Source organism: Vipera ursinii (genome assembly GCF_947247035.1).
Source record: "Vipera ursinii genome assembly, chromosome: Z".
NCBI lineage: Eukaryota > Metazoa > Chordata > Lepidosauria > Squamata > Viperidae > Vipera > Vipera ursinii.
In genome coordinates, this window is record NC_139517.1 from 10,520,870 (window position 1) to 10,540,274 (window position 19,405).

At 40.7% G+C, this 19,405-nt stretch overlaps 1 protein-coding gene across 1 annotated transcript; it reads right to left on the minus strand.

The window, feature by feature from the left end:
* Window positions 1–2,018: 2,018 nt before the first annotated feature.
* Window positions 2,019–4,857, minus strand: CCNB1IP1 (cyclin B1 interacting protein 1; the record flags this gene model as incomplete). Its single annotated transcript, XM_083376089.1, has 3 exons — window positions 2,019–2,218; window positions 3,426–3,759; window positions 4,561–4,857. 3 exons carry the CDS (start codon window positions 4,855–4,857, stop codon window positions 2,019–2,021), a joined length of 831 nt encoding a protein of 276 aa, XP_083232215.1.
* Between the last annotated feature and the right edge of the window lie 14,548 nt (window positions 4,858–19,405).

Genomic DNA, 19,405 nt, shown 5'->3' on the forward strand with positions numbered 1-19,405 from the left:
GGGGTTCCTGCCTGAGCAGGGGGTTGGACTAGAAGACCTCCAAGGTCCCTTCCAACTCTGTTATCATGCTTTCCATGATGTATGTCCATTTTGTAAACCAAAAAAAAATCAACAACCACCAATTCTCCCCTGGCATCCATTTATCCATCATTTCCTCTCAAAATTAATGCCGCTTGGGTGGTGTGTGAAAGCCCTAATAAGCAGGCATATTCATAGAATGAAGGCTACTGCTAAGCTTGTAAGCTGCCCTGAGTCTTCGGAGAAGGGCGGGATATAAATGGAATTTTTTAAAAAATCTAGATGTGCCCCGAGCCCAAAAAAGTTATATATTGCTTTTCTATATTTTATGGAAGCATCAAAAACAGTAATTCAGGAAAGAAAGAAAGCAAAAAATCCATAACAATTAAGACAATGGGCCTTTTTTTTCTCCAAACATAGAAATAAAAATTGGGGTTTGATTATGATTGGTACCCTCAGAATAACTGCTTTCAGAAGTCAGAAATAAATATGTCAAGGAATGGAGTGGCATGCTGTAGTAGGATGTTGTGAGTTTGTATCATGAAGAATAAAATCCTATTAGAGGATTTGAAAATATTTTCAAATGTTTTAATTCAGCTCCTAAGACACCAGGTGAGAAAGCTGGAGACCATGAGTTCTAATCCCGCCTGAGGCATGAAAGTGAGCTGGGTGACTTTGGGTGAATGACAAGGAAACAGTTATTTCTAGTCCTGTCTTACTCATGAACGCTGGCTGGGTGAGACTTTGGGCCACTCAATCTCTCTCAGCGCAACACACAACACACAGCTGTTGTTGTGGGAAAAACAGGAGGAGGAAGGTGTGTTGGATATGTTTGCTACCTTGAATTATTTGTAAAATTAACAATGGTAGAATACAAATAAATACATATGTTCACCACTCTGAGTGGTTTGTAAAATAATAAAACCAGGATACAAATATATAAATAAATTCCCTCACTCTCTATGTCTCTATGTCCATATGTACATGCCGTGCTTGTGAGATTTCATTTTAAACAGTAAATACTTTTCATGCTCATTTTGCCCATCTTAGCCTTCCTTTCATCAGAGTGATTTTATTACAAAGTGATACAGTGAAATACCGTGAGATCAAGGCTTGCAATGACCATAAATCCATTAAATAAATGGAATTAATAATCATTACAAATTTAAGGCCCATTTGGTATATTCTACATGTTACAACACAGAGAAAATCATATGGATGATTGTGATCCAATGATCTGATTTATCAAATAGATGAAGTGCTTGAAGCAACACAGCCCTCATAATTTAGGTCCATTTAAAAAAATTAATAAAATGATTCTCCCTCAACATCCAAGTGGTAGAAGAGGAGGACTACTTCTGATGACCAGAAAAACATTTAATGCTTAATGACAAAAGACAAAAAGGACATCCACAGATGTTTATACCAATGGAAACATATACACACAAGTAATATTTTTCCCTCCACATATTTTTATTTACAAGTAACAATGAAACAAAGAAACAAATCCTTGCAAATATATTTACACACCCATCAAAGAAAACATGCTATTTTAAGATGTGAGAGTTGAAAACAGTCATCAGAGGTTTAAAACATTATAACACATTCGTTACAATAAGCAATTATTAAGTGTTTGAGCACTAATTAAACTGTCATAATGCACAATAATCAAATCACTGCAAATGTGTCACAACTGTTGTGTTTGCAAGGAGGTTGCTATATAGCGGAACAATGACAAGCTGAATACTGTAACAAACTCATGCACATGTAAACTACAGTAAACCAGTATACTATCTAACCATTCAAAAAATATTGACTTTGCAAATGTCCCTCTCTTGCTTTAACATATGACATGGCTTGGGAAATATTTGACATTCACTGACATAACGAAAAGTTGGTTTCTTGTGTTGAGATTTTGTTTAGTTTTAAACCTCGGGCCTGTAAATATTGAACTGGGTTTTCAGAAGGTCCTGCACTTAAACTGAAATGCACATTAGGATTTACATTCTCTTAATTTTATAAGCTCTGTTGCCTCCTGCGTGGTGTTCCAAATCACGGTCAGGAGAGGCAAAGGAAAAGAAGCCGTTGGCAGACTCACCCATGGGTGGAGTGGAGGCAAAGAAGGGTTTGAAATGGAAGTCCCCCTCACCATGTCGGCCCTGGATAGGTGTGAAGTTCCCAGACAGTCTGGCAGCATTACCTAGAACGTGTGAGTGAGAAACATGTTTATTAGAGAAGGGCTTAAATTTCCTCTCCTGTAAAAATGGCCTTATTAGCTACAGTACATTGATGCCAAACACTGATACATGCATATAATAAGGGACAGATTATATTTAGGTGGAAGATCCATAATCATAATCTCCATTTTTAAAGTAAACCATATTATAGACACAGGAGGTGGGAATCAGAACTCTGATGCTAGGGAGAAGTTGCTGAAATCTTTCTTTGCAGTTTTCCAATTTAAACTCTCTTTGCTCCAGAAGAGAAAACATGCAAATATTGATTGGCACCATATTTATTCAGAAAGCACTTAATATCCAGATTGTTTAAAGATAGCTTAGATTCAAAATAGGGATGCGGTGGCTCAGTGGGTTAGGATGCTGAGCCTGTCGATCAGAAGGTTGGCAGTTTGGCAGGTTGAATCCCGAGTGCCACATAACGGAGTGAGTGCCTGTTACTCGTCCCAGCTTCTGCCAACCTAGCAGTTCGAAAGCACGTAAAAATGCAAGTAGAAAAATAGGGACCACTACGGTGGGAAGGTAACAGCGTTTCGGGCGCCTTTGGCGTCTAGTCATGCCGGCCACATAACCACGGAGACGTCCTCGGACAAGCGCTGGCTCTTTGGCTTTGAAACGGAGATGAGCACCGGCCCCTAGAGTCGGAAACGACTAGCACGCATGTGTGGGGGAACCTTTACCTTTACCTAGATTCAAAATAATAGCTAAAAATGGATGGGATTCATTTTTACATTTTATGTTGCAATTGCCAAACCCCAAGACAGGACAACACACTGCTTTTCTTTAAGTTGTGCATTGCAGTCTACTGATGCATGCTATGTTTGGTGCGATGCGATGCATGCAAGTAATCTGAAAAAAAACTTCACAGTCAGAAAAAGCAGATGCTATTTTACCTGTGAAATGTGATAATTAAAAGGTCTGGTTAACCACTATGTTGAGATAATACATCTTTAAATTGCTAGGAAAGCTAGTTATGCTCAGTAAGTTATTAACGGGAGCATAACATAGTATACAATACTTGCCACATTCATGTAGTTGTCTAACGCCCAGTGTCCTTATCAGCCCTATGTCATTTTAATAATGCTCTGTGTGTATAGATTCCATCCAAGCATTATTCACCCTGTCAATGAAGTGCTTGTGAAGTATCATACTAAAAGTCACCATTCTTACCCAGAGGGAAACCAAAGACAGCAGGCTGAGGCATCATGGCAGGCTCTTGGCCTGCCTCCTGATTGGCCACAGCAATATTCCGTAATCTCAGGCTGTCATACAAGCCCTGCAGTTTTTGGTACTGACGATTACGCTCCATGAGTTTCTCTGACAGCTCAGTGAATTTCTTTTTGTATTCCTCCAATACTTTCTTTAAGGAAGAGACTTCACTCTTCATAGATGTCAGCTCCATATCTTTGCTCTGGAGCTGCTGAGTGTAGACTTTCTCCATTTGCTTCAGGTGGCCCTCTGCTTTGCTGTAAGTATATTCTTGATACAGACGCTCTTGATGGACCTACATGGATATAAAGAATAAGTAGCAAGGAGTAAGTCTTGGGAAGATTTGAATGAAATTACTTTTGTCACTCAATGCACTATTTCTATGTGTCTGTGGAGATTATCTATCTGTCTGTCTGTCTGTCTATCTATCTATCTATCTATCTATCTATCTATCTATCTATCTATCTACTGCAGACATGTCAAACACAAGGCCTGGGGGCCAGATCCGGCCCGTGAAGTGGTTTCATGTGGCCTGCGAAGCCATCTTGGAAACAATGAGGGAACGGCCCCCACTGCCTTGGCCCTGGCCCAGAGACCCTCCTCCTGCCAGAGACCCTCAGATCTGTCCTACTCCTGCCCAGGCCCCCATAGGCACCCTTGATGCCAATGATGTAGAGCTGGCCATGCCCACCCAGTAGGCCATACGCACTCTAGCCACGCCTACCCAGTAGGCCATGCCCACCCTGGCCATACCCACCCGGCCTGCTGAGGGCAACCGCAATGCTGATGAGGCCCTCAATGAAATTGAGTTTGACACCCCTGATCTACTGTATCTATCTATCTATCTATCTATCTATCTATCTATCTATCTATCTATCTATCTATCTATCCATTTCTATAGCAGCCTATCTCAATGACTCTGAGTGGCTTACAGTTAAAAAAGTGTGTGTCTAATTAAAACTACTGAAAACATTTTAAAGCAATAAGAATGATAAAAAATATTCAGACTAAATATGCATAGGAGCAAGGTACCTAGCTAGTTTTTAACTAAAGAATTCTTTCTAACTCTAACTGCCCATTACTGGATATAATTTACCTGATATGTCCAGAAAGCCAAAGCCCTGGAGCTGATATCCAGAATAATTTCTGGACGCAATCCAGCTAATACCATGGCTTTATATTCCTCCGAAGGACTGAGCTCTGTCCGAACAATATCCAACTTGCCAGAGAGGGCACTGGTGCATGCTGGACAAACTGCTGGTGATCGGCTGAACTCTCCACTGCCATGTTGGTCACAGAAGATATGTGAGCAGGCCGTGACCCACGCATAGCCTGAAAGCTTGACTCGACATTTGCGATAATTGCAAAGAAGCATATCCTCACAGACAGACATATTACTGCAGCCAAGCCAAATGTATTACAAAGGATTCCTGTGGAAGAGTTATGTAGCATTCACTGTACAGTATCACAGTTATAGGGCAAAAAATATATATTACTGTCAACATTTTTAGATCTTTTGTACGGTTTAGTCTCAGCACAGACCTGAATTTAGAAAAAAATATGGTCATTTGATCAGACTCAGAGCTGGTATTCAGAAGGACTTAAAATCACTTTTTCCCCTTCAAATGCAAACACATTTGCTAGTACAGTACAATAAGTGTGTAGAACACGTGATGCTCCTGAACTACAGTTCCCAGCATGCCTTCTGGCAGTATAAGAAAGATACTAAATGAATTTGCAACGTCGAAACAACCAAGGAATTACAATTGAAGCTAATAAATTGATATGATGGATCAAAGAAAATAAATGAAGCAAAAACAACCTGCCTCAAATTGTTGCCTTCCAAATTCGGTTGAAGTACTTTTTTGTCATTCCGAACCAGTTTGGCCATAAGAGCTGGTCCAATACATCTGAAAGACATGAATTTGGTGATAAAGCGGGAATAACAAAGAGACTTAAGGGTTCTGGAACAAAGGGAAATTGTTTAGTCTAACTGTTGCTTTCTTGCTTTTTGTAATCAGCTTTTGCACCAGAGAAATTTCATGCAAGTGTGGGAACATGGATGGGATATACTGAAGGGAGTGTACAGGAATGATTGATGCCTTCTTTATGATGTAATGGCTCTGTTTTTGATTTTCATTGGCTAACATAGTTTATAAAGCAATGCTACCAACTTTCTAATGTATGGCACTTCTGGACGTAACTCTGCCAGTGTTCCAGATTGTGGGCCACCCAGCTGCTTAATTTGATCAAATAAAGTGCTGCTTGATCAAGAAGTCTCCACCTGGGTTATCTAATTAGATTGATATGGTATCTCACGTTTAAGTAAGGGACTGGGACCTTACAAGATATTTTGGAATCCAGAGTATTGTTTCAAAGTATGGCCTAGTAGATATGAACCTTGTGTCCCCCACCTCCACCTCTCTTTGTTATGGGGTCTTTCAGTATTTGGAGTGAGGGGCAAAATGCATGTCTCAAACTTTGCAGAGTTTTAAGGTGCCAATTTCATCTCTTTAATTCCCCAACTCACTACCTCCATCACCACCATCCTCCAGCACATTATTAATTAAAGGGCTAAAGTCTGTCACCCTGGATAATTCCTTCAAGGCTACACAAGCAGCAAAACAGAAGCAGTATCCTCACTACAGTTATTTTCAGGCACTAGTAGCATATTGCTTCTGAACATGGAAGATCCATTCGATTGTCACAGCTTACCACCTTAGAAAAATTTATTATTTTGCCCTATCCTTCTTAAAAGCCCTCAAAACCAGTGATTGCTGCTATGCCTAAGTAAATAACGCCCTGGGGTAATCAATATCATAAACCATGGCTTTATGCATTTTCTCTAAACTCCCAGACTTAGAACGGGGAGATCTGAGTGATTATAGAAAATTATAATGACTTATTTACAGGTCAGCTTAGAAAATTCAAATTATATTATTAACAGTCATCCCAAAGGTGCTTTTTTTTTCCAAAAGGCAGCTGGATTTGCTTAGGATTTTTTTTCCCCCTATTTGAAAGCATTTCTAAGAATTGAAGAAGCTTCTTGGATGAGGGGAACATGATAGCACTTTTACAATATTTGAGGGACTCCTACGAAGACAAAGTGGTCAAACTATTTTCCAAAGTACCAATAGGCAAGACAAGAAACAATGGTTGGAAACTGACCAAGGAGAGAAGCAACCTAGAAATAAGGAGAATTTTCCTAATGGTGAGAGTAATCAACCAATGGAATAGCTTGCCTTCTGAAGTTGTGAGTGCTCCATCACGGAAGGCTTTCAAAAAGAGACTGGACAACCATTCGTCTGAAATGATATCAGGTGTCCTGCTCAAGCAGGGGGTTGGACTAGAAAAATAAAACCCTAGTAAAACCACACCTGGAATACTGAAACCAATTTTGGTCACCATACTAAAGATGTTGAGACTTTGAAAAAAAGTTCAGAGAAGAGCAATTAAAATGATCAAAGGCCTGCAGACTAAAACATATGAAGAATGGCTGCATGACTTGGGTTTGGCTAGTCTAAAGAAATGAAGAAACAGGATGACACGATAGCAGTATTCCAGTATTTGAGGGGCTGCCACAAAGATGAAGTGGTCAAATTATTCTCCAAAGCACCAGAGGGCAGGACAAGAAACAATGGTTGGAAACTGACCAAACAGACAAGCAACCTGGAATTAAGAAAAAACTTCCTAACAGTGAGGACAATTAACCAGTGGAACAGCTTTGCCTTCAGAAGTTGTGGGCTTCTGAAGGCTTCTGAAGTTCATCACTGGAGATTTTTAAGAAGAGGCCAGACAGTCACTTGTCTGAGATGGTATAGGTCAGGGGTAGGCAACCTCGGCTCTTTTATGACTCATGGACTTCAACTCCCAGAATTCCTGAGTCAGCATATGCTGACAGGAATTCTGGGAGTTGAAGTCCATGAGTCATAAAAGAGCCGAGGTTGCCTACACCTGGTATAGGTTCTCCTGCTTGAGCAGGGGGCTGGACTAGAAGACCTCCAATGTCCCTTCCAGTTCTATTCTCTTTTGTTCCATTCTGTTCTATTCGACCTTTCAACTCTATTACTCTATGTTCTATGTTTTCAGAGAAAGAAAAGAACCATGAAGCTCCAGTTGCCTTTTGCAAAAAAAGCATCTTTGAGATAACCATGATCTGGATGATTTGAGAATCTCCATAGGTGTTAATAGTCATTTCTTCTTTTTGTCATCTGAACAATGCATTTTGCTTTAAAAACACTTGAAAATGCTTGACATGTTTGTCATTTGTGTAGCAACCCAAAGACCAACCAAGCCAGGATTCACTCTATAAAGTGCACCATTCTTATGTGCCAAGTTGAAGCATATGTCCCTTTTCATAGATGTAAATCCAGCCTTCCCTTCAGAAACCCAACACATATACCCCTCTCCATATTTTCCCCCACGTCAACCCTCATTTTTAAGGGTTGTTTTAAAAAACCCAAAGTTTCAAAAGCCTCTGTTTTATTTTACCCGCTTAATGCCTGAAAAGTGCAGGGTTTAGACTAGCTCCTTATAATTTTTTATGAGCAGTCTTGAAGTGGGGAAAAGAAGTGAGGGCTACCCAGGCCTTCTTTCTTAATTAGGAGGGCAAGAAGGATGGCAAATTTCTGCAAGAGCAATCAAAAAGGCACAGCTCTGCCAGAAATGGACAAGGTTCCCCCTGAGATCCTCCAGACTGGCCCAGCGGTGCTTAAGGCAGAGGACTGCCCACACCAGAAGCCCTTTTTAACCCGCAGCCATCTTGCAAAATGGCCCTATCCTTGCAGGCCGGAGAGGAGCCACGTTTGATGGCCATGCAGTCGGTTTTTGTATGTGTTTCTGCAGGCCGAATTAGGTTGCCATGGAGACTGGAGCATTGGAGGGGGTGTCTTCCTAGAAAAGAGCAGCAATATGTGGGAAAAGGCGGGAAAAGGAGAACAGGAAGTGGCAGTGCTCAAGCCCCGCCTCTCCCTCCACCCTGAGAGCCAATCATTGGCCCTCCCAATGATTTTGGCTTCATGGGCCTTAAAGAATAGGGAAATTTGGTCTGCAACTATAAACCTGACAGATTATGGTCCTGGTTATAAATTTTATAGATTATTAATCATGAAAAAGCATAATAGCACAACTACTTCTCTGTGTTTGGTAAATAGAATAGAGATGAACAACCCAGACAAGCATAGATTTTGTTTATTTTCTCTTGTTTGTTGATATCAGATAATGCTTGATCCAACAGAGTTTTTTTAAAAAAAACAACTATAGAGAAGCCATCTATAGTTTGTTAGCTGTGTTGCAGATGTGCAATAATAGACTCAATATAGATACAGGTAGTCCTTGACCTACAATCTTGTTTAGTGACCGTACAAAGTTATAACAGCACTGAAAGAAAGCGATTTATGGTCATTTTTCACACTTATGACCTTTGCAGCTTCCCTGTGGTCATAGGGTCAACATTTGGCTGCTTGGCATCTGGCTCATACTTTTGATGATTGTCCCAGAGTCATGCAATCATTTTTTGCAACCTTCTGACACGCAAAATCAATGGGGACACCGGATTCACTTAGCAACTGGGTTACTAACTTAACAACTGCAGTGATTCACTTTAGCAAGAAAGGTTGCAAAATGGAGCAAAACTCACTTAACAGCTGTCTTGTTTAGAAACAGAAATTGTGGGCTTAATTATGGTCTTAAGTCAAGGACTACTTTGACTTATGACCACAATTGGGTCCAGAATTTCCATTGCTAAGCAAAGCAGTTGCTTAAGTGAGTCACACCTAATTTTATGACATTTTTGGCACAGTTGTTAAGTGAATCACATAATTGTTAATTGAATCCAGCTTCCCCTGTTGACCTCGCTTGCTGGAAGCAGGCTGGGAAGGTCACATGTGGTGATTACATGACCCCAGGACCCTACAGCTGATGTAAATATATGCCCTTTGACAAGAGCCTGAATTTTGATCATGTCCAGTAGGGAAGCCACAATGGTCATAAGGGTAAGGACTGATCACAAGTCACTTTATTCAGGCCCGTTGTAAGTTCAAACAATCACTAAACAAATGATTGTGAACTGAAAACTACCTGTATGTTTCAGAAATAACCAGGTGGTGGTGATGGTACTGAAAGGAGAAGAAACTCTATTTGATTTGAAGAATAGAATAGAATAGAATAGAATAGAATAGAATAGAATAGAATAGAATAGAATAGAATAGAATAGAATAGAATAGAATAGAATAGAATAGAATAGAATAGAATAGAATAGAATGTGGAAGGGACCTTGGAGGTCTTCTAGTCCAACCCCCTAAACCATTTCAGATAAATGGTTGTCCAGTTTCTTATTAAAAACTTTCAGTGTTGGAGCATTCACAATTTCTGGAGGCAAGTGGTTCCACTAATGAATTGTTCTAACTGTCAGGAAATTTCTCCTTAGTTCTAGGTTGCTTCTCTCCTTGATTAGCCTTACCAAGGCATTATAAAGTGTTATTACCACGTAATTACGTTACCACGTAATCTTGATTTTATCTCTCTGTTAATGCAGCCTAGAACTGTGTTGGCTTTTTTGGCAGCTGCAGCACACTGCTGGCTCATATTTAAGTGATTGTCCACTAATCCAATAATGATAGAGTTATATATTTTGGGTCTATTTGTTTACTCAAGCTATCTCAAAGGGTTATTATGCAGAGAAAGATACTTAAGCGATGGTACTGTTGCCTCTTGGAGAACAATCAGGGTAGAAACAAATAATAAATATTTCAATTTTTATGAGATTAAATGCATCCTTTAATATTTCATAAACTTCTAAATATGATTTGAATCCTTTGTATATAGTATCTCATCGTCAGTATAGCACTTTGCAGGCTTTTCAATTGATTTTGTATATTTGTTTTGCTATATCACATCCAATAGCTGTTTGTATTTAAATCACTGATATAATATTAGGCAATGAGTCTGCAAGTGTGCAAAACATTATCAAGTATGCCTTGGTCTATGCTGGTAATGACCTTTAAAGCCCTACATGGCATGGGTCCAGAGTACCTTAGGGAGCACCTGCGGCCGGCATCAACTTCCCTCCGCCCAGTGCGCTCCCACAGAGAGGGCCTCCTCAAGGTGCCACCGATCAGAGAGTGCCGACTGGTGACCCCCAGGGGGAGGGCGTTCTCTGATTCACTTAACAGCCATGTTACTAAGTTAACAACTGTAGTGATTCACTTAACAACTGCAGTGAGAGGTTGTAAAATGGGGCAAAACTCAGTTAACAAATGTCTCAGCAATATGAATTTTGGGCTCAATTGTGGTTGTAAGTCGAGGACTAGCTGTATTACATGAGTGCCATTTCTTTACATTATATGTTTTTGGCAAATATTTTGAAACATTAAATTTTCTTTTAATATCCAAGCCACAATTCTTCTCTTTCTAGAATAATTTTAGAGAGCAATTAAGACTTAGTCTGAATATTAGACTCTAGAAAGGGTACAGAGAAGAGCAACAAAGATGATTGGGGGACTGGAGGCTAAAACATATAAGGAACGGTTGCTGGAATTGGGTATGTGTAGTTTAACAAAGAGAAGGGTGAGGGGTGACGTGATAGCAGTGTTCCAATATCTCAGGGGCTGCCACAAAGAAGAGGGAGTCAAGCTATTCTCCAAAGCACCTGAAGGCAGGACAAAAAGCAACGGATGGAAACTAGTCAAGGAGAGAAGCAACCTAGAACTAAGGAGAAACTTCCTGACAGTTAGAACAATTAACCAGTGGAACAACCTGCCTCCAGAAGCTGTGAAGTTTTTAAGAAGAGACTAGACAGCCATTTGCCTGAAATGGTATAGGGTTTCCTGCGTGAGCAGAGGGTTGGACTAGATTACCTCCAAGGTCCCTTCCAAATATTATTATTATTATTATTATTATTATTATTATTATTATTATTATTATTATTATTATTATTATTATTATTATTATTTCAATCTGAGGATGAGCAGATGCCCTTGGTTTTTGTACCTTATTTCATTTTGGATCCAGTCCTGAGAGCCAACTGAAAATACTAAGGAAAAAAAATCAGACGATTTTACGTTCTCTACTCACAAATCGCATTGTAAAGTTGGAATGCTTTGAAGTAATGCCAAAGGGGACTGTTATTTTCATTCTACAAGAAACAGCACTCCCTTCCCACAGAATTCCTGCTAAATGGATCGTTTCTTTTGGTATAGAAAAGATCTTAACCATTTGCATATTTTACATTGCAAATGGTTAAGGTATTTTCTATACCAACAGAAATACATAATGTAAGCAAGCATAATTTTTATAAATTTTTATTAAAAAAATTATTTTATAATTTTTATTCTCATTTATAAGAAAATGTTTGTGGCTTGGATATTAAAAGAAAATTCAATGTTTCAAAGAAAATTACTAAAAATACATAATGTAAACAAAGCATAATTTTTATAAATGTTCTTCATTTAATGACACTCATGTAATATAGGTAGTCCTCCACTTACGACCACAATTGAGCTCAAAATTTCTGTTGCTAAGTGAAACATTTGTTAAGTGAGTTTTGCCCTATTTTATTTTCCTTGCCTCAGTTGCTAAATGAATCATTGCATTTGTTAAGTTAGTAACACGGTTGTTAAGGGAAAAAACAGTCCAACCTATCAAAAACAGTACCGTAAAAAGCAGATTAGAAACACAATTTAAGATAGGCACGAAAATGGTAAGTGAGCACCTGTCCATCCTAGCTGGGTTCGAATTACCAGGATCAGATGGATTACACCCCAAGGTTCTCAAGGAACTGGCAGATGTGATCTCAGAACCACTGAACTATATCTTTCAAAGATCCTGGGGCACTGGGTAACTACTAGAGGAGTGGAAAAGAGCTGATGTAGTTCCCATCTTCAAAAAAGAGAAAAAAATGGATCCAGGAAACTAGACCTACCAATCTGATCTCAATACCTGGGGAGATTCTGGAAAAGATAATCAAGCAATGAATCAGTGAACACCTAGAGGCAAACAAAGTCATTACCAAAAGCCAACATGGGTTTGTCAAAAACACATCACGCCAGACAAATCTTATTGCATTCTTTGACCAGGTGACAAAATTAGTGAACCAGAGGAGTACTGTGGATATAATTTACTTGGCATTTGATAAAGTAGATCACAATCTACTACTTGATAAGATAGAAAAATGTGGGTTAGGCAGCGTCGCCAGCAGATGGATTCGTAGCTGGCTGAATGGCCATACTCAGCGTGTGGTCCTCAATGGAACTGCATCTCATTGGAGGGAAGCATGTAGTGGGGTGCCCCAGGGCTCTGTTCTGGGCCCAGTGCTCTTCAACATCTTCATCAACGAGTTGGATGAGGGGATAGAAGGGGAACTCATCAAATTTGCAGACGACACCAAGCTGGCAAGCCAACATTCCAGAAGATAGGTTTAAGATACAGAAGGATCTTGAAAGACTTGAGCATTGGGCATTATTTAACAAAATGAAATTCAATGTTGAAAAAGTAAGGTTCGCCATTTAGGCAAGAAAAACCAAATGTACAGGTATAGCATAGGTGGTACCTTGCTCAATAGTAGTAACTGTGAGAGGGATCTCAGACTTCTGGTGGACAATCACTTAAATATGAGCCAGCAGTGTGCTGTAGCTGCCAAAAAAGCAACACAGTGCTAGGCTGCATTAACAGAGGGATAGAATCAAGATCACGTGAAGTATTAATATCATTTTTACAATGCCTTGGTAAAGTCACACTTGGAATACCGCATCCAGTTTTGGTCACCACGATGTAAAAGAGCAACAAATATGATTAGGGGACTGGAGGCTAAAACATATAAGGAACTGTTGCGGAATTGGGTATGTCTAGTTTAATGAAGAGAAGCACTAGGAGTGACATGATAGCAGTGTTCCAATATCTCAGGGATTGCCACAAAGAAGAGAGAGTTAAGCTATTCTCTAAATCAACTGAAGGCAGGACAAGAAGCAACGGATGGAAACTAACCAGAGAACAGCAGCCTAGAACTAAGGAGAAATTTCCTGAGAGTTAGAACAATTAACCAGTGGAACAACCTGCCTCCAGAAGTTGTGAATGCTCCAACACTGGAAGTTTTTAATAAGAAACTGGACAGCCATCTGTCTGAAATTGTATAGGGTTTCCTGCCTGAACAGAGGGTTAGACTAGATGACTTTCAAGGTCCCTTCCAAATCATTGTTGTTGTTGTTGTTGTTGTTTTGCCAGTGAAGATTTATAATCCAATGGCACATTCAAATATATTTTGGTCTATCGTTTGCACCGTATTCAATTTGAAAGCATAAAAATGCAAGTAGATAAATAGGTACCACTTCAGTGGGAAGGTAGCAGTGTTCCATGCATCTCGGCCTATAGTCATGCTGGCCACATGACCGTGGAATTTGTCTTCAGACAATGCTGGCTCCCTCAGGTAAGAAACAGAGATAAGCCTCACTCCCAGAGTCTGACACGACCAGACGAGAAATCTTTACTTTTGTGGTCCTGATGTCTATCCATCCACCTAAAGAATTATATCCTAGGATTCTGCAGTACTGAAGTCCCACAGAAGACAATGTTTTACATCACACACTATAGTTTTGGCCTAACTGACTGATAATATGCCAAGGATTAAGGCAGAACTGCCCCAAAATTATTTCTTCTTGCAAACACGGTATATCCCAACTCTCTCTCAAAACCATCTATAACTTTACATTACTCTTGTGGACAGAAAAACAAAACAGTAATTATACTGCACAAGGTTTATTGTTTACACATGGGTTTTAGAAAAGCCAATGTACTGGAAGCAGAAATGAGCAATAGCTGGAAAAATGGATATTTGACCGTGCGGGGAAAGATTTGGAAACTAAATTTTCATTCTGTAATGGTGTCCCCTCCATTTTTTCTGTTATGTGAGTGATTTTGGAAAGATAGACTGAATGTAACAAGCCCAGGTTCCCTTTTGATGACCAGAACTACCCTTAATATTTATTTCATTCAAAATTTATACTTAATCTCAGAGAGGCTGAGAATTGCAAAGTAGGTAGAGCTGTGTCACACGTATAAACTTGGGTGGGTTTAGGAGGATAAGTTAGGAATGGTACAATTCATTCGTATGTTCACACAGCCTCCTTGTCCTGACATGAGGATGTTCCACAAACCATTTCCAGAGGATAAGACCTCCAACTGAAATTGAATTGCGCGTTTCATAATTCTCTGACAATCTCCCCTCCAGCGATACACTATATACACCCTGAAAGAAATTATTTCTTCTTCGTTCCCATCAGAAAATCTCTCTGCTTCCACTTGTGTCCCATTGAGGTCGTTTCCGGTCCCTCAGAACTGCTATGAAGATGTCATGCCTCAGAAGGTGATCAAGTACTCAGGGTAAGCGTGATCGTCAAAAAACACCACGAAAATATTCGGCTTGGAAAGGACGTCCACCAAACTATCATAGCGGCCGTTTCCCTCTTGTTTCACTGGAGGCAATACCATATTTTCTTTCCCGCAACCATATTCCCCTGTAAGAACTCGAGCTTGAAACATGTACCGGAGCCCTTGGGGATCTGGTTTGGCATAGTACACAGCACGGCCAGCAGCCACAGAAAAATAAATGCCTTGTCCATAGAGACTTTCTAGAAAAAGAGAACAAAAACAACCATCATACTTAGATAGTTACTCATTCACTTCTCAGTGTTCTGTACACCTTTCCTCCTGATCAACTTCTTTTTTTTTTTATTTATTTATTTATTTATTTATTTATTTATTTATTTATTTATTTATTTATTTATTTATTTAGTTTTCTATACCGCCCTACTCCCGAAGGACTCAGGGCGGTTTACAGGGCAATATTTAAAAGACAATATAAATGAAGATAAAAATAGAATTAAAAAAGAATTAAATTAATAATAGCCCAACAATAAAACAATGTTAAAAACTTAAAACTGAAACCCCCCTCAGTCCAGGCCGGATAGATCGAAAAGCCAGGTTTTCAGGTCCCGGCGAAACGAGCGCAGGTCGGGGGCAGTCCGGAGTTCCACAGGTAAATCGTTCCAAAGGGCAGGCGCGCCCACAGAGAATGCCCTCCCTCTGGGGATCACCCGCCGGCACTCCCTGACCGGCAGCACCCTAAGGAGGCCCTCCCTATGAGAGCGCACAGGACGATGGGAAGTTGATGCCGGCAGCAGGTGTTCCCTTAGATCAGGGGTAGGCAACCTCGGCTCTTTTATGTCTCATGGACTTCAACTCCCAGAATTCCTGAGTCAGCTATGCTATGGACTAGACCAGGGGTCGGCAACCTCGGCTCTTTTATGACTCGTGGACTTCAACTCCCAGAATTCCTGAGCCAGCATAGCTGGCTCAGGAATTCTGGGAGTTGAAGTCCAAGAGTCATAAAAGAGCCGAGGTTGCCGACCCCTGGACTAGACAATCACCTGTCTGAGATGGTATAGGTCAGGAGTAGGCAACCTCGGCTCTTTTATGACTCATGGACTTCAACTCCCAGAATTCCTGAGTCAGCATGGCTCAGCTTGGAAACCTCTCCCTTTTCCCTCAGCATAGCTGACTCAGGAATTCTGGGAGTTGAAGTCCATGAGTCATAAAAGAGCCGAGGTTGCCTACCCCTGCCTTAGATAGTCCGGACCCAAGCCATTTAGGGCTTTATAGGTCATCACCAAGTTAGAATTCACTGGTGTCATTTGACTGTTTGTTTGTTTGTTTGTTTGTTTGTTTGTTTAAGCATCCTGTACAGGTGATCCTCGACTTACAACCACAACTGAGCCCGATATTTCTATGGCTGAGCAAAACAGTTGTTAAGCGAGATTTGCCCCACTTGATGACCTTCCTTGCCCCAGCTGTGAAGTGAATCACTGCTGTTGTTAATTAAATAACACATATTTTTTTAAGTGAATCTGGCTTCCCTGTTGATTTTGCTTGTCAGGAAGTCCCAAAAAGTGATTGCACAATGAACCCGGGACACTGCAACCGTCATAAATATGAGTCAGTTGCCAAGGGTCTGAATTTTGATCACGTGGCCAAGGGGATGCTGCAACAGTCGTAAGTGTGAAAAGCGGTCATAAGTCAACTTTTTCAGCACTGCTATAACTTTGAACAGTCACTAAGAGAACTGTTGTAAGTCGAGGACTACCTGTGTTTGTATTTATAACAAATATAGTCAGAATGCATTGAATTTACACATACTGTATATGACCAGTGCGGATCTTCCATTATTCACGAACCTTTGGACTTACATTAGATCTTGTAAATGTGGCAAGTTTTAATGAGGCCAAGAAAATGTGGACCATATTTTTAGTCCTCAGAGACCCAGACAATATGCACATTTTAGAATTAGTAACATGTAAAAGATTGAATATTGATCTATGGAATTCATCTTTCCCGGATGTTTCTCAGACATTAACCTGGAATTAAGGAGAAACTTCTTAACAATGAGGATAATTAACCAGTGGAACAGCTCGCCTTCAAAGGTTGTGGGTGTCCCATCACTGGAGGTTTTTAAGAAGAGATTGGACACCCACTTGTCTGAAATGTATAGGGTCTCCTGCTTGAGCAGGGGATATGACTAGAACAGGGGTCCCCACCCTGCAGTCCATGGACCGGCACCGGGCCGTGGCATGCCAGCAACCGGGCCACGCAAACAAGCAAAGCCCCATCCACGGGATGCAGGCAGCACACAAAACCACACCCCCTCTGGTCCGCGGAAAAATATTTCTCCATAGAACCGGTCCCTGGTGCCCAAAAGGTTGGTGGCCTCTGAACTAGAAGACCTCCAAGGTCCCTTTCCATCTCTATTCTGATTGATTGATTGACATTAGTACAGCTCAACCTCTGAAATGCAAATAAAAAGCAAACCAGAATTGATGGAAGGAAACAGTGCCAAAATGAGCTTCCTCCATTGGCTGGAGGGCAGGGTGTCCTTTTGGTGATTCTGTTCTAAAAAAAGTTAAAGGTAAAGTTTCCCCCGCACACGCGTGCTAGTCGTTTCCGACTCTAGGGGCCGGTGCTCATCTCTGTTTCAAAGCCGAAGAGCCAGCGTTTGTCCAAGGATGTCTCCGTGGTCACGTGGCAGGCATGACTAGACACCAAAGGCGCACGGAACGCTGTTACCTTCCCACCGTAGTGGTCCCTATTTTTCTACTTGCATTTTTACGTGCTTTCAAACTGCTAGGCTGGCAGAAGCTGGGACGAGTAACAGGCGCTCACTCTGCTACGCAGCACTGGGGATTCGACCCGCCAAACTGCCGACCATCTGGTCAACAAGCTCAGTGTCCTAACCCACTGAGCCACCGCGTCCCTTATAAAAAAAAGTTACAGTGCTGCAAATGTAAATAGTTTGCGGTTTGTGCTATTCAAGAAATACTTTGCTTTTCATAGTCAAAACAAAAATCTTCCCCTGGTAGACACGAAAGACAACCAATTTCTGTTTGCTGAATATTCAGAATGTTAAGGCTATTCCAAGAGCTCACCCCCAACCTTAAATCTCTCCTGCTACGAGCTCTGGTTTCTTATGTTATCTATATCTCCTTGAATTATGCAGATACTATTCCTTCGTCTGGTTCCCCACCCTTTTTATTCTCTCTCTTCTAGCGAGACTTGAAGTTAGGATAATAGAAATGGGCAGCCAAATGATCATCTATAGGACTACCTCGGACTCTTTACTGATAGGTTTATTTGTTTGAGAGTGGTGAACTAGATAGCTTTGGGGAAAGAATGATAGGAACCCCTTTCTCAGTCTCTTACGCTTTCGAAAAGCATTTTTGAAGCCAATCTCACAGACAGAGGAACAGTTTTCTGGCAGCGTCCCGTGATAGAGGATAAGTTCATTGTTTGTCCTTTCTGGATTTCTTTTCTCCATCCAGCTTTTTTTCCAGCAATAAGAAACCCACAAATATCGGTTTTGGATCCTCTCTACCTAGATGGGAAAAGCAAGCATCTTGGTGAGTGGCTTTATTTAGTTGAGCCCTGTGTGTCTGAGGAAGGAAGGAAGGAAGGAAGGAAGGAAGGAAGGAAGGAAGGAAGGAAGGAAGGAAGGGAGGGAGGGAGGGAGGGAGGGAGGGAGGAAGGGAGGGAGAAAGAGAGAGAGAGAGAGAGAGAGAGAGAGAGAAATTTAATTTAATTTAATTTAATTTAATTTAATTTAATTTAATTTAATTTAATTTAATTTAATTTAATTTATATACCGCCCTTTCCCGAAGGACTCAGGGCGGTTTACAGGGTATTTAAAATCAAACAGTACAAAATACAAAAGTTAAAAAACAATTTAAAAAGATTAAATTATCCCTTAACTAAAAACCCCAGTTAAAAATTCTCAGCCTGGGCCGGAGAGCTCAAAGAGCCAGGTCTTCAGGTCCCGGCAGAATGAACGAAGGTCGGGGGGGGGGGGATCCTAAGCTCTGCGGGCAGCTGGTTCCAGAGGGCAGGCGCACCCACAGAGAAGGCCCTCCCCCTGGGTGTTATCTGCCGGCAATCTTTTACCGCCGGCACCCTGAGAAGACCCTCCCTGTGTGAGTGCACTGGACGAAGGGAGTTTGATGCTGGCAGGAGGTGTTCCCTCAAACCCAAGCCATTTAGGGCTTTATAGGTCATCACCAGCAGAAAGAAAGAAAGAAAGAAAGAAAGAAAGAAAGAAAGAAAGAAAGAAAGAAAGAAAGAAAGAAAGAAAGAAGAAAGAAAGAAAGAAAAGAAAGAAAGAAAGAAAGAAAGAAAGGAAAGAGGGAAGGAGGGAGGGAGGAAGAAAGAGAGAGAGAGAGAGAGAAAGAAAGAAAGAAAGAAAGAAAGAAAGAAAGAAAGAAAGAAAGAAAGAAAGAAAGAAAGAAAGAAGGGAGGGAGGGAGGGAGGGAGGGAGGAAGAAAGAGAGAGAGAGAGAGAGAGAGAGAAAGAAAGAAAGAAAGAAAGAAAGAAAGAAAGAAAGAAAGAAAGAAAGAAAGAAAGAAAAGAGG